Source organism: Piliocolobus tephrosceles, chromosome 9, assembly GCF_002776525.5.
Source record: "Piliocolobus tephrosceles isolate RC106 chromosome 9, ASM277652v3, whole genome shotgun sequence".
NCBI classification, from domain to species: domain Eukaryota; kingdom Metazoa; phylum Chordata; class Mammalia; order Primates; family Cercopithecidae; genus Piliocolobus; species Piliocolobus tephrosceles.
In genome coordinates, this window is record NC_045442.1 from 96,280,346 (window position 1) to 96,296,439 (window position 16,094).

Below are 16,094 nucleotides of genomic sequence, written 5' to 3' on the forward strand. Positions count from 1 at the left end.
CCAACGTGGTGAAATCTCATCTCTACTAAGAACAGAAAAATTAGCTGGGTGTAGTGGCGCATGCCTGTGATCTCAGCTACTTGGGAGGCTGAGGCAGGAGAATTGTTTGAATCCGGGAGGTGGAAGCTGTAGTGAGTTGAGATCACGCCACTGTACTCCCGTGACATGCCGTACTTGCTGGGAGTGACAGATAAGGGAAAGAATTCCAATGGTACAGGAGAAGCAGCAGCTGGATGCTCCACAAACCAGCTCCCAATTTTCTATCTCCCACCACACTGACCAGATCTACTCTTGAAACTGCGGGGTGGGGCGGGGACATCCTTAAAGCAGAAGTCACAGTAGGAAACACAGCAGAGTCCAGCACGCAGCAGACAATCAAGAAATGTCAGGGAATGAGAGGGGACAGAGCATCCTGTGGTGAGGGCTTTGGGCTTGTTTCCTGAAGCTTTTTATTATTAAAACAAGATGAAACGTAGATCACACTGCGGCTTTGATTGTAATGAACCTCAGCTGAGTGTGCTGACAGCAGGCTATCTGATCTAATGTGGACTTTGAGGCTTTTTGAAATGAAAAAATCTTGGGATGCTTTTGTTTTTAAAATTTCTGTGGTTGTTCGCTAAATGGCAAAATAGGGGGCCACCAGCCAGACAGCTCCAGACCACCTACAGATAGTCTCAGGCCATCACGAAGGCCGCTAACAGCCATTCTTTTCTTTTGGGTGCACAATCTGCGGCCATCCCCACCATGAGATGGTAGAAAGGGTGCGTGCAAGGATCAGCACCCAGTGTAGAAACTGACTTGTACCCGGACGGTATGCGATGCGATCCCAACAGGCTCATTCCAGATAGAAAAAATATGTCATCACTTTCATTAGTTAATATTAAACCGACACTAAGAACTTCTGCAAGATCTTTTATGTTACACAATACAGTTAAAAACTGTAGTAAATGTTCAGATACTTAAATGAGCACCAAACACTACAAAGTGCAACCAACATGGTTCTATTAAAAACTCTCTTTGACTATGGCATTCAAGGACAGCAATACAATCTTTTTTTTCTTTTTTTCTTTTTTTTTTAACAAAGCAACTAATATAAAAATCTGCAAATGCCATATATTCATATCTAGGCTATTCTCATATAGGCATGTCATTAGATAGACTTTCTTTCTATTCTTTCCTGAGGTATTTTTTTTTTGTGGTTTACTTTAATTGTACTGCTGGATGCATTATTTTTGATCATCCTTTCCTAAAATGATTTAAAGACCTGCAAATAATTTTATTGCATAGGACACTACTGATGACACGGAGAATGGGAGCTGCAAGTATGTGGCATTGGAACAAGCCTTACAAATATTGCATTTTAAGAATCTGTTACATACATTTTTTAGTTTGTCTCTTTTAAAAAATTTGAAGTTATAGCCATGACTTAACTATGTACAGTGAAGCATTTTGGGAATGTTAAGAGATTAAAGAAGATGAATGATACAAAGAAAAGAAGCCACCATTCTTGCCAGCTTATATACTGTATTCCTTCAAAAGCAACTATACATGCTGTCTTCAGTTCATAGTTAAATATCTCTACTAATCTGTTTTGGGAGAACAAATGTCTTTCAAGGTTTCAAGTTCCTCTATAAGCTTCTTGTTCTGGACTTCCAGCACTGCGACTCGGCTCTCCAGACATTTTACGTATTCTTTCTTTCGACGTCGACATTCTTTGGCAGCTTCCCTGAAAAAAGCAGAAGCAAAGGGCAAACAAAGCATTTTTTGCATGCTATTGACAAACAGGTCAAAGTAAGCTCGGTAAGTGTGATCACAGCTGCATTCCACATCCTGGAACAACAATCCCAATTCAATTTCAAACACTAATCCGAACTGGATTCTTAAGGGTCACACGTGTCCTTTCCACAAGTCCACATGGCAATAAGTAGGACTGCTGCATCTCCTGCCTTGATTAGAGTTCACAGTAAACAAGGTCCAAGTCAAAGACAGTTACTCTACTTTATGGCAATAAAGATCTTTGAGGGCCTTGAGTTCCTCAATGAGAGTCTTGTTTTGGTTTTCAAGCACAGCCACACGATTTTCAAGACATTTGACATATTCTTTCTTCTTCCTGCGACACTCCCGGGCAGCTTCCCTGGAACCAACACAAGGCAAATGACTACAGGAACAGCCTTCCAACACAATCCACAGTGGATCAGTGCACTTCTGCCCCCCGAACTCCACAGCCAATCGATCCTAGGTAAGGACTGTACAAAGCCACATAACAAACATAACCAAGCACATGCTTTTTGTAAGGTAACCATCAGACAACAGGAATGACTTGAGAACACAGTTTGCCCAGCATTCATCACAAATGGTGTTTTCTTAGGGCACACATTCCACTGGTAACAATGACCAGAACTGTTTTCAGTAAACTACAATAGGACCACATCCCCAAGTGGAATTTCTACAAAAACATTTATAGATCCTTTCAATTATCTTAATTTTTTTGTCTCTCAAAAGGCACATACTCCAACATAACGAGTTAATTTTATGCAATCAAAAATGATTATAAGAATTAATCTTCAAAAACCTTAAATATCAACACTGGAGATTTTTAGTCTTCAAAACTAAATCTCAGGAAAACAAGATCAATTGTGACTGCAAGACACAGTTTATTGGCTAGAAAACACAACATGGATAAATCATAACAATAAACAAAAGATGTGCATTTTTATAAACTGAAATGAAATGGACAGTGCTTCTGAAAATTAAAGACGGGGGCTACAAAGTACAACACTCAATAACTCAGACAATTTAAACCCACAAATGTGAGACCACCACAATTACAATTACAAAAAAGAAGCTATTGAGTAACTCCGGGCATATTTCAAGACTGTTTCCTAATTACATGCATTTAATATCCAGTATGTTGAATTTTAAAGCACTAATAAGCCCAAAATGAAGGAACAGACCAGTAGCCAAAGCAACAACACAAACAGATGAGTTGAGTTAGTCATTTTCATACAGAACCCCACCAAAACAATAAGTAGAGCCAACATTTTCTCTTTTTCTTTTTTTCAGGGTGGGAGGGATGGCAACCACTTCCCTTAACTCCTCTGTAGAAGATACCCTTTGATTGGCCTCATTTTGGAGGATTCAATTCCAGAATAACTGCCTTTGAGGTAGATCACCCTTGATGTCAAAAAAGCCTACACTGAAACACATATTATCATTCAAATAGGTTGACAAAAGCAGTGTTGAATGTCTAAACGCCAGTTTCTATAATGCCAATTAGCATCCTGAACCACAGGTGACGTATACGTGATTTTTTTTTTTTTTTTTTTTTTTAAGATAGCTGACTCTCACTGACTGGATATCTGTGTTTTCACTGTGGAAGCAAGAGTCAGCAAAGAACCTTCAATCCAAATGAACTGCAGGAAAAGATCAACCCCTGCTTCCTAGCCAGGAACAACGGACTCACCCTGTGAACGAACAAAGTTCTCAGACTTCTCAGCTGGTTAACAAAAAAAATTTAAAATGTAAAATTGAATTGAACGTTATAGTGACTAATTTAATCTAAATGATGCAACTGGAAAAGTTAAGAATAAATCCAAACACACATTTGCCACTTTGGGAACATAATTCAACTCTTTTCCACAAAGGAACTGAAATTCATTTATGAATACCAAGGTTTTCATGAGTAAATTATATTAAATTTTGGACCTAGAAGGAAGATAGTCATTTTACAAAACAGGCTTACCATTAAATGAAAAATTTAAAGACCTAATAGTAGTGTTGTGGGTGTTTAAACATTTTATTCACCAAGCTATTATAAATATCCATACCTCATATTTTACATTTGAGTGTGCATGTGTGCACAGACAGACACACGTATCACTAGAGTCAAAATGTTCCCGGCACAAAGCTTTCCCTGATCATATCAGTAGATGGTACATTCCTAAGTACTCCTCAGCCATGGAAAACACCTGTTTCTTCTATTAATAGTGAGCTCAGTTTTCAGGCTTGCATGTATCTGAGCATATCCTCAGCACGGAGAGGAAATGCAAGGCAAGGAAGAAACTCTGACAAGGCTGGAAAGAAATTAAAACTGTTGCTGGATTGGCAGAAATGCGATATAATGAAATATCGAATATAGATACCAACCAAAGAATAAAAAGAGAATATGTAAGAGATCTATCTGTGAACGACTAAAGCCGATACACTTTCCCAGGAAGTGAAATCTGCAGGTTATCATGGGGTATTTTCGGGGTGCCCGATGCTGGGATAGAGGACAGGCTCTGGAATAAAGACTGCCTGGTTGCCCTGGTTCTGCCCAGTTTGGGCCATGTGATCTTGACCAACTTATTCTTTAACATCTCTGAACTTCTGGTCCTCATCCGTAAACTGGGCATCATAATCACCTACTCTCATGTAAGCATTAAAGACACAGTAGAATAAAGCACTTAAAACCTGCTAAACAGATAATGAGCAACCTAACAGCCAGGTATCATCTGCTTTTCTCTTGTCGTGCTCTGAAACTGAGATTTAGAAAGCGAAAATAAACCTTTCTCAGAATCCCATACAGCTAGGGACTAAAGACCTATTTCTAGCCAATGAAATGTAGGTGAAAGTTGCTGGGAGGGTCTTCCAGGAAACGTCTGCAGTTGAGCCAGACCTCAGCTAGCCCCAGTTTTTGGCTCTAGCCCTTCTTCCTTCTTCCTGTCTGAGGCAATGGCTAGAGGTTCAGCAGCCACGCTGTGATCATGAGAATGAATGATACATGCTGAAGATGAGACAGCCGGGAGCAGGAGCCTGGACCCTTGATAACACTGCTGAGCCTCTGTCCTGGCTGCACACAATGAGGACATTATTTGACACTTAGGACTAAGGTGACAAGACTACTGGGAAACTCTAAGACAGTTCTGTTCCTTTTGAAAATCAGATTAATTTGCACCATTATCTATAATAAAAACTAAACCAAGAAATAATATACAAGTTAAACAAAATATTATGTTTTAATTTTTAAAAAGTTTTAGAAAATAGCATTTTATAATATGTTGCTTAAAAAATAAAATTACAGAGTTATGGAGCAAGAAAAAAAGAAAGAAAATGACAGCTGACTGGAAATACATAGACTACAACAGGAGGTATCCTAAGTGATTAGAGCCATGGATGATTTTAATTCTTTTTGTTATTTTGTATTTGCACTTGACTAGAATTTATCATATTAAATATGTATTTCAGTGCAATAGAAGAAAAAAGTTACAAAATAGACAAAAGGAAACTACATGTTTAAAATGTCAAAAAGAAATGCTTCACTTACACTTCAATTTATTTTGCTCAGAGAAGCTAAAAAATTCGACTTATCACCTACTTCACAAAGCAAATACTAAATACAAAATAGCTCTTTGTTTCTCATGAAGTCCTTTAATCATTATTTAAAAAAATTCCTGTATCTTTTGAACACTACCCTTACAACATAGGGATGTAATTCCTGCTGATGGAATAGTTAACGGCCAGGAATTCTGACTAGAAGACAAACTAGTAACACACACACACAGCACAAACCTACATGAAATGCCACATGACATGTAACTTGGAAGAAACAGTTTAAGAAAACTGTAATCGTTTTTTTTTTTTTTTTTTTAAGACTGAGTCTCAGTCTGTCACCCAGGCTGCTGTCCAGTGGCCCGATCTTGGCTCACTGCAAGCTCTGCCTTCCGGGTTCAAGTGATTCTCCTGCCTCAGCCTCCCAAGTAGCTGGGATTACAGGCGTACACTACCACACCCAGCTAATTTTTGTATTTTTAGTAGACACGGGGTTTCACCATGTTGACCAGGATGGTCTCGATCTCTTGACCTTGTGATCTGCCCGCCTCAGCCTCCCAAAGTGCTGGGATTACAGGCGTGAGCCAGTACGCCTGGCTGAAAACTGGAATTTATTTTTATTATTTATTAATATATTATTATTAATATTTATTTTTTTATCTTTATTTTTATTTTTTGAGATGGAGTCTCACTCTGTCGCCCAGGCTGGAGTGCAGTGGTGCGATCTCGGCTCACCGCAAGCTCTACCTCCCAGGTTCAAGCCATTCTCCTGCCTCAGCCTCCAGAGTAGCTGGGACTACAGGCGCCTGCCACCACGCCCAGCTAATTTTTTTGTATTTTTTAGTAGAGACAGGGTTTCACTGTGTTAGCCAGGATGGTGTCTATCTCCCGACCTCGTGATCCACCTACCTCAGCCTCCCAAAGTGCTGGGATTACAGGCGTGAGCCATCGCACCCAGCGAAAATTGTAATTAAAGTGTTCTAGAAGTTACCGATTCCCTGTGAAACATCTCACCTGTTTTTCATTAGCCTCAGCTCTCGTTTGCGTGTTGCTTCTTCTGCCAGCTGCTGGGAACTGTGCAAACTTCCAGGTGATGCAGCCATCACCACTCCCTGTGGCAAAGCAGCAGTAGGAGCTCGGATCTGGTAAGTTGGCATGTCACCAGTGGCAGCTGCAGTAAAACAAAATATTTCGAGCTTATATAAAGAATTCATAATTTGGCATTTTACATAAAACTGACCTGGAAACGGTATGCTTTTGACATCTCATAAGAGGTGATCTTGTAATGTTTAAGATAATTATTCTGAGATTTATAGCAATCTCAAGTATTAAAGATCTTCTTCAGCACTTAGAACAATGATATTCAGCACGCTCTAAACATTTAAGGAGAAAAGTGTCCTAACGCATTTTAGACAGGTTTTTATCAAATGCAAAAGCTCACAGGTGCTCATTTAGCTTAAAATTAGTGGTGTGCTAATAAATATTTAATAAACAGTCCTCAGGGGAAAACAATGAAAAAGCCCTGATGTGTAGTGTTCCGATAATTCTCATGGTGTAAATACTTCCACCATGGCCAATTTCAAGCTGCCAAGGTGACTTTGCTGATCATAGAATTGGAAAGACACACACGTAGTAAGCACACAGCATACAGACAAAACAGATGCCAATACCCACAGAGCACAGAGAAAATACTTAGAAATTATGAGTTTTGAGTACTGTTTTTAATGTGTAAATAAATTGTGTGTGTGTGTGTATACATACATTTAATTTTTAATAATGGCTGTTTTACAATCAGCTCACAAAGGTACTGAAATTTTCTTGTTTTTTTTTTGAGACGGAGTCTCGCTCTGTCGCCCAGGTTGGAGTGCAGTGGCGCAATCTCAGCTCACTGCAAGCTCCACCTCCAGGGTTCACGCCATTCTCCTGCCTCAGCCTCCCGATTAGCTGGGACTACGGGCGCCCACCACCACGCCCGGCTAATTTTTTGTATTTTTAGTAGAGACTGGGTTTCACCGTGTTAGCCAGGATGGTCTCAATCTCCTGACCTCGTGATCCTCCCACCTCGGCCTCCCAAAGTGTTGAGATTACAGGCGTGAGCCACCGTGCCCGGGTTTTTTTTTAGACAGAGTCTCACTCAGTGGCTCCAGGCTGGAGTGCAGTGGTGTAATCTTGGCTCACTGTAACCTCCGCCTCCCCTGTACAAGTGATTCTTGTATCTCAGCCTCCCAAGTAGCTGGGATTACAGGTGTGCACCGCCATGCCTGGCTAATTTTGTATTTTTAGTAGAGATCGTGTTTTGCCATGTTGGCCAGGCTGGTCTTGAACTCGTGAACTAAAGTGATCCACCTGCCTCAGCCTTGCAAAGTGTTGGGATTACAGGCGTGAGCCACCACGCCTGGCCTGAAAATTTAACAATAGGCTCTAACAAGCCAGCAGGAGCTGACTGTAGCACACCACTGTAAACATTTCCATGAAGCAGAATATCTCCATCCTGTGAATGTTTCAGTTTAGAGATTTTCCTATACTCCGTATCAAGCCTGAAACAGTCACTGAATGTCTTTAAGTGCAATTCTCATGACTAGAAAATGACTGAAGCACTGGAAGGAACTGAGCTCACTGCAGTTTCAGTAAAAAAAACAAAAAACAACAACAAAAACCCAGCAAAGCTCTGCTTAAACCTAGTTCCTCTGGGGAAAGATAATTTTTGTCTTTCTTAGGTTTCCTAGGAAAAATAATACATTTGTAAATATTCATTTAAAAGTATTGTCTAAGCATAGTATAACCACATAGTTAAAAGACAGGGTTTAATATTTACTTAGTATTCAGATAAAATACTAAAAGTAAGTTCTCAAAGTTTCCTAATTTATATTCAAAATTTGTCTACTGCAAGAAACATAGCTTCCTAGAAAAGACAGATGGATTTGAGTGATAAAACGTTTCTACCACCAACGCTTCAACATTGAAACGTATGGTCCAGAGTTAGTTTGTCACTCTGATGAGACATTACAAAATATATGCTCTCTCAAAGCTAAGCGGAAGAAAAAAGATTTCTTAAAAAGTTATCACATTCTATTAACAATCGTCTGAACTAAATTACAATCAAAAGAGGAAAATATAGCATTTCTATATTTCATGGAAATGTTTTATACCCATTGAATAAGAAGTGAAATGTTACCCATGGGAGACAAATACTTTGTCAGCTAAATAGGATATTATCACTGAAACTTTGTTTAAAACAGTTAAACAAAGATTAACTGATTTATGTGCTTCTATTTGGGTATATGCCAGATTTTTGCCTTCTAGGGCTTGAGAATTAGGTGAAAGAACACAACAGTTACAAACGTGGCTTTCAAGGAAGCTGACTTAAAGATTTTCATAGAATTAATAAAAATATCATTTATAAGGTTGTACTGCCTTTTCCTTCTATGTGTAATTTTAAAACATTGGTGATAGGTAATAATTCTTCTTCTTTTTTTTTTTTTTTTTTGAGACGCAGTTTTGCTGACTCCGGGCTAGAGTTTTGCTGGCTCCAGGCTGGAGTGCAGTGGTGCGATCTTGGCTCACTGCAACCTCCTACTCCCTGGTTCAAGTGATTATCTTGCCTCAGCCTCCCGAGTAGCTGGGATTACAGGCGCGCACCATCATGCCCAGCTAATTTTTGTATTTTTAGTAGAGACGGGGTTTCACCAGGTTGGCCAGGATGGTCTCCATCTCCTGATCTCGTGATCCGCCTGCCTCGGCCTCCCAAAGTGCTGGAATTACAGGCGTGAGCCACCACGCCCGGCCTAATTGTGATTAAAGATCACCAGCATATGAATAAACTTGAGAAAAGTCCTAAATTTGTTTTTGTGACTATTCAAAATAATGCATACACAGACAACTCAATGAGTCGTACAAAACTGTATAGCTCTAAGATAGTTAAGAAAGTCACGTTAAGCCAGTTATAAACTAACTCAACAGATTGTTTAAAATATCTTCATCGTATTGTCAGAGGAGATGGAGCGGAGCAGAGAATAACATAGTTCTCCTCTTTTCTCTCTTCACCCACATCCAGGGAAGAAGGTTATGGGGTAATAAAGGCTGAAACAATGGAACAGCTGGTGGCCACCTAGGCCTTCTAAAATTGGAACAATAGCCAGTGACGAATGAGCAGTTTACATGACACCAGGTTGACACGTGCAGGCAGCATGGATACGGACCTCCGTCTAGGATTGTTCTTTCCAAACACTGCTCACACAGACGTGCAGTAAAAGTAATAGGTAGAGAGGGGCTCATTACACTCTAGTTCTGTAGACGTTTGCTGTTTTCTTGTAATATGAAGTTAGAGCAGGATGGTTCCATGATATACAAAAGCTAGTTTAAAAAAAAACAAAAAACTTTTTTTTTTTTTTTTTGAGACGGAATCTTGCCCTGCTGCCCAGGGTAGAGTGCAGTGGCACAATCTTGGCTCACTGCAACCTCTGCCTCGCAGGTTCAAGTGAAATCTCCTGCCTCAGCCTTCAGAGTAGGTGGGATTACAGATGCCTGCCACCACACCTGGTTAATTTTTGTATTTTTCAGGGTGGTCTTAAAATCCTGACCTCGTGATCTACCCACCTCGGCCTCCCAAAGTGCTGGGATCAGAGGCGTGAGCCACTACGCTCAGCCACAAAAAACTTTTTTTTTTTTTTTTAAAAAGGGTGGGTGGGAATAGTCATAGGTGAAAAATGCAGTTCAAGGGCAGACATGGTGGCTTATACCTATAATCCCAGCATTTTGGAAGGCCAAGGTGGGAGGTTCACTTGAGTCCAGGAGTTCAAGACCAGCCTGGGCAACATGGAGAAACCCGATCTCTACAAGAAATACAAAAATTAACCAGGTGTGGTGGCATGCGTCTGTGGTTCCAGGGCCTCGGGTGGGAAGATCATGTGAGCCCAGGAGGTTGAGGCCGCAGTAAGCCGTGACTATGCTACTTCACTCCAGCCTGGGCGACAGTAAGACCCTGTCTCAGGGAAAAAAAAAAAAAAAAAAAAGGAAACAAGAAAAGAAAAAAGGAAGTTCATTCATTGGCCTTGTATTTATCAGAAATGATTCTCAACAACTCTTGCCTGTTTCCAGAAGCAACAACCACCCTCAAGGGACCAAATTTGCACCATGAAAGATAATGGCAATTTCAAACTAAGAATTCTTAAAAACAATTTGAGCAATAGCTCAGAAAAAAATACCACTTTAAAATAACGTGGAAGGGGATGATATATTCAGATGTATTAGTTCTGAGATGTTAGGTGATTGGGTTTTATTATAATTTTTCAGAGGTATCATATATTCCTTTTACTTCCCTCAATAAAATAAAAATGACAGTGCATTAGCTCAAGCCAGAAACAGGAATTAGTATAAATTAGTAGGAATTTGCATAAATTTCTATAATATCCAAACGGATCTATATGGTGGTATACTTCTAATGGTCAATGGACAAATTCCATATACTCAAATATAATCTTATTAGTAAAGTACATTTTAACAGATATGGGCAAAGACAGCTGTGCACAGTGGCTCATGCCTGTAAATCCCAGCTCCTTCAGAGGCTGAGGCATGACGATCACTTGAGCCCAGCAGTTCAAGTCCAGCCTGGGCAATGTAGCAAGACCCTGTCTCTTAAAAAAATAAAGATACAAAGATAATCTCTTGTTTTGAAAAAATCTAAATGTCACAAGTTTTAATTTTAAAACAAGTTATAAAAAATATTTATCTTAGTTAGCTTCAAATTTCCAATATTATGAACTCAGTGGAAATTTAAAGCAGATAAGATACCAAGGATCACAGTTCAAAGACCATCTTGCATTCTCTGATGACACACTGCTATTCCTGTACTCTTATAAAGGCCACTTCCTGTCCCATTTAACTACTGAAAGTGTCCAAATTACTTTTTATTCTAGAATTTTCATATTCTGAAAATATATGGGTTATCAGTGGGCAATTAACAATCATGATTGAAGAAAGACTATAAGATATTTGTACACTAACTTTATTCTCAGGAAAGCAAAAACTTTAAGACAAATCAGGGATAGTATTTTTTAACCCAGAATCCCCTAGAATCTAGCACAGTACTTGGCATATAATGGGTGTTCCATGAGTTTATGTGTGCTGTATGAAGTAAAATTTGAACTTCCTGGGGTTTTCTACAAGCCTGCTGTCATTTGGAATGCTTAAAATAAGCAGTCTTTCTTATAAACTTACATTATTACAGCTAAACCTTTACCTCTAAGACATGGAAAGCCCTACAAGATGCGATGTGTCTCTTCAAAGTGGCCTTTCTTGATAAAAGGCATTATTTCTTAAATCTTCCTTAGATGCACTTTAGATAAGTTTAACATAACATTTTAAAAACAAAAGCGTTCTCATTATGATGTGTTTCCATCTAGCTCCTGACATGAAAGCATTTTTAAAATTTTTTTTTTAGGTTCAGTATCAAATATTTCATGGGAAAAGAAAATTCCTAGAACTCTCAGTTTTGGTCATTAACTTCATACCTCTCTTTGCAAGCTTTAAACACGGTACAGCAGAAAAAGCATGGGGTTTGGAGTCTGGGTTCTAGTCCAGCTCTGCCACTTACCAGCCATGTGACTTGGGGCAAGTTCAGTTTCCTCATCTGTAAAATGGGGATACAGTATCTCATTTAGTACTCACAATAAACCCTATAATGTATGTCAAAGTGTCTAGCACAGTGCCTGGCACATGGCAGGCACTCCACAAATGTTAGTTCCCTTCCTCTTCCCCTCCTTAAGTTCTGAAAGACAATGTTCCAAATTATGCTTACAATGTATATTAGTTAACACGTATATAACATCCATAAACCCATATCCCCTGGAGTTTCCCTTCTAACAAACCCAAGGAATCAAAATTTATGGCTCTTATTCCTTATTTTGTTAAACAATACGCCTATTAAAAACTTACAAAATTATGTATCATTATATTCCTTTAGAGAATATATTATTAAAGATAATATAAGATGTCCTTTTCAATGTATGCAATCATTTATAATAGAACCTCGAATGGCCAAAGATATACTCTCATCAGACTGGGAAGAAGAAAACTGAAAAAAAACTCAAGTGAGAGAAGGAAACAAAGAAATAAATAAGAAACCCAGCCAAGTACCTATGTTGGTAAATTCCAAAGTGAAATGATTTCTCAACACTCCAAATGATGGTGATTTTATTCAATTGCTTATTTATTAAGATATCTGTAGTACTGAGCACAAAGACTGAATAAAAAACATTTTTGTATAGAGAGTTCCTGCTTTCATATGCCATTTCACAGCATGGCACTAATCCTAACTACACCTTTAAGTAAGCAGCAGAGGTTAACTTAGATGTCACACTTCTAAGTCGGGGGCTTCTATCCTTAGCTCTGGTAAGCTGCTGACATCACCACCACTGCTGTGGTTCTCTTCCTCCCTACCACCACCTGCTCCTAATACCCAGAGCCTACATTTCCGTGCCTGATGTCCCACACTGCCAAAAACGTTCCCTTCTCCGTGAAAATTAAATCCTACATAAAAATGGCTATTTAAGCACTGATCATTTTCCAATTTGCTACAATCACTGTAACACATAGACCACATAGATAACTCACCAAAATCTTTTCAGCTTTGAGGTGTAACTGACAAAAGTTGTATATACTCTAAGTGTACAATGTGATGCTTTCACATATGCATACATTATGAAATTATTATCACATTCCAGCTAAGTAAGTTATACATAAAGGACCTTTTAAAGTTGTTTAGTATGTGAAAATCTATGAGTCAGTCTGTAAAAAAGATGGGAAATTATGAACACTGAAATTTAATGTTCCATATAATAGCAAATGTATGCTCTATTGTCCTCTGAGAGTAATAATAATCTATAAAAAATTCAATTTTAGGCTGGGTGTGGTGGCTCATGCCTTTAATTCCAGCACTTTGGGAGGCTGAGGCAGGTGGATCGCTTGAGGTCAGGAGTTCAAGACCAGCCTGACCAAATGGTGAAACCCTGTCTCTACTAAAAATGCAAAATTAGCTGGATATGGTGGTGGGCGCTTGTAATCTCAGCTACTTGGGAGGCTGAGGCAGAAGAATCGCTTCAACCTGGGAGGTGGAGGTTGCAGTGAGCCAAGATCACGCCACTGTACTCCAGCCTGGGCAACGAGAGTGAAACTCTGTCTTAAAAAAAAAAAAAAAAAGCCATTTTAATGACTTAAAATGATGCTAACCTAACCTCATTTTATATGTTTTATAAGCAGTGTGTAACAGCATGTACTCACATGACACTGCATTCGTGTGTCAATGTCAGGTGAGTTTTGAGGAGTCACATTAATATGCTACAAACAGAACCCGAGGATTCTGAAGACTCGAACAGGTTCACTACTTGCTAGCTTTGTGAAATTGGAAGTCATTTACCCAGTCTGACCGGGGTGTAGCTGGGCATGTATCAGTGAGAATGCCTGTAAACTGCCTTTTTTAGCATTTGAACATGGTTTCCTAGTGAGGCCTACCTGATCCCTTAACCTGTATGACCAGATGTTTCTGTGTCACTCACAATCTGACAGTTTCTTTGACAGCACTTGCTACAGTTTGTATTCATGTTTATTTGTAACATTAAGTGATTTTTTTATTTTAAAGTTTATATAAATGCAAAGTATAATTATTTTATTAGAATATAAATGAATAAATACATTTGCCTAATATATTCATACAGGCAAATAAAACAGAGCAAAGTGAAATAAATACTCCAAATTACATTTCATTATACATTTTTCAAAAGTAGTAGGAAAATAACATGAGTAATTTCCAATTTCACCCTGCAGATTTGGTTTACTGAATCTTAAGGTAGATAAATGCCTTGTTATTTCCACTTCCAAAGTGATTATAACTTGTTCAGCTACCAACTTCAAGAAGCTGTCACAACCTAAATGAAATTATTCTTTTTTGTTGTTGTTGAGATGGAGTCTCACTCTGTCACCCAGGCTGGAGTGCAATGGCACGATCTCAGCTCACTGCAACCTCCACCTTCCGGGTTCAAGCGATTCTTCCACCTCAGCCTCCCGAGTAGCTGGGATTACAGGCACGTGCTACCACGCCTGGCTAATTTTTGTATTTTTATGGAGATGGGGTTTCATCATGTTGGCCAGGCTGGTCTTGAACTCCTGACCTCAGGTGATCTGTCCACCTCGGCCTCCCAAAGTGCTGGGATTACAGGTGTGAGCCACCACGCCCGGCCTCCAATTATTCTTTTATGTAAATATTTCTAAGCAAAAATAATTGCTAATAGCCTCCTTTCTCAAAGATGATATATATCCTTATTCTCATGCATCAAATATTAACTAAGACACTAGTTTTCCAAATTTGTTGGAAAGTTTGTTTTTAACAATCCAGAAATCCAGCCAGAATGCAACGTGAGACTCAGAGTCTAAAAGATAGGAAATTATGCTAACAGAATCAGTTTATGAATAAAACAAAAGGCAATTTCTAATAAAAATGTAACTTATGTCCCACAAAGTCAATAATATAATCCCATAAACTATAGTCAGTTATTTATTTATTTATTTTGAGATAGAGTCTTGCTCTGTCGCCCAGGCTGGAGTGCAGTGGCACGATCTCGGCTCACTGCAATCTCTGCCTCCTGGGTTCAAGCCATTCTCTTGTCTCAGCTTCCTGAGTAGCTGGGATTACAGGTGCATGCCACACCTGGCTAATTTTTGTATTTTTAGTAGAGACGGGGTTTCACCATGTTGGCCAGGCTGGTCTCGAACTCCTGAGCTTGTGATTCGCCCGCCTCAGCCTCCCAAAGTGCTGGGTTGACAGGCATGAGCCACTGCGCCCAGTCATTTACTTTTTATATTTCACTTCATGATCCTGTAAGTAAATGCTAATATCTTTTCCAGGCCAGCCATTAGTGCTAGGAGCCTGATTTCGGTCTAGATTCGAGTTTTTCAGACTGTAAGCTGTAGACCATTAACGGGTCATAAAGTAAATGTCATGGGTCAAGAAAAGCATTTTAAAAAAAGGACGGAAAAGGAATTATGGGTACATCACATTTTGTTAAGGATAAGAATTATGTCTGAAACATGTTTTATATAAATGTAGGGTACACACACACATAGGTCCACTTTGTCATGATATAATGTGAGTCATGGTTGAAAAGTTTGCAAGCCACTAATCTAGCTCAATCTACTTGGTCTGCCGATCCACAGGGTTACCCCAGAACTGAGAGCCCAGAGGTCTGGTTCCTAAAGCTACTCTACTACACCTTCAAAAAAGTCCCTTGGCCGGGCGCAGTGGCTCAAGCCTGTAATCCCAGCACTTTGGGAGGCCGAGGCGGGTGGATCACCAGGTCAGGAGATCGAGACCATCCTGGTTAACACGGTGAAACCCCGTCTCTACTAAAAATACAAAAAATTAGCCGGGCGTGGTGGCGGGCGCCTGTAGTCCCAGCTACTTGGAGGCTGAGGCGGGAGAATGGCATGAACCCGGGAGGCGGAGCTTGCAGTGAGCCCGAGATCGCGCCACTGCACTCCAGCCTGGGCGACACAACCAGACTCTGTCTCAAAAAAAAAAAAAAATCCCTTAACCCTGTGCTCTTTTGGCTTTAAAAAATAAAGTAAAATGAGGCCAGGCGCGGTGGCTCACGCCTGTAATCCCAGCACTTTGGGAGGCCGAGGCGGGCAGATCACGAGGTCAGGAGATCGAGACCATCCTGGCGAACACAGTGAAACTCCGTCTCTACTAAAATACAAAAAAAAAAAAAAAAAAAAAAAATAACCAGGCGTTG

The 16,094-nt window shown here is 39.6% G+C and overlaps 1 protein-coding gene across 28 annotated transcripts in view; it reads right to left on the reverse strand.

The window, feature by feature from the left end:
• Positions 1-413: 413 nt before the first annotated feature.
• The window catches only part of CREM (cAMP responsive element modulator), an 87,312-nt gene continuing 71,631 nt past the window's right edge, over positions 414-16,094 (reverse strand). For 11 of the 28 annotated variants that reach the window (XM_023218167.3, XM_023218161.3, XM_023218166.2 and 8 more), the window contains 3 exons: positions 11,903-11,938; positions 6,325-6,481; positions 414-2,134 (listed from right to left, as the gene is read on the reverse strand). In XM_023218167.3, coding sequence (XP_023073935.1) covers positions 1,990-2,134; positions 6,325-6,481; positions 11,903-11,938 — 338 coding nt within the window. In that variant the 3' untranslated portion in view covers positions 414-1,989. The remainder of the gene's footprint in view (positions 2,135-6,324; positions 6,482-11,902; positions 11,939-16,094) is intronic. The other 17 variants (XM_023218170.3, XM_023218164.3, XM_023218178.2 and 14 more) reach the window with 3 other exon arrangements.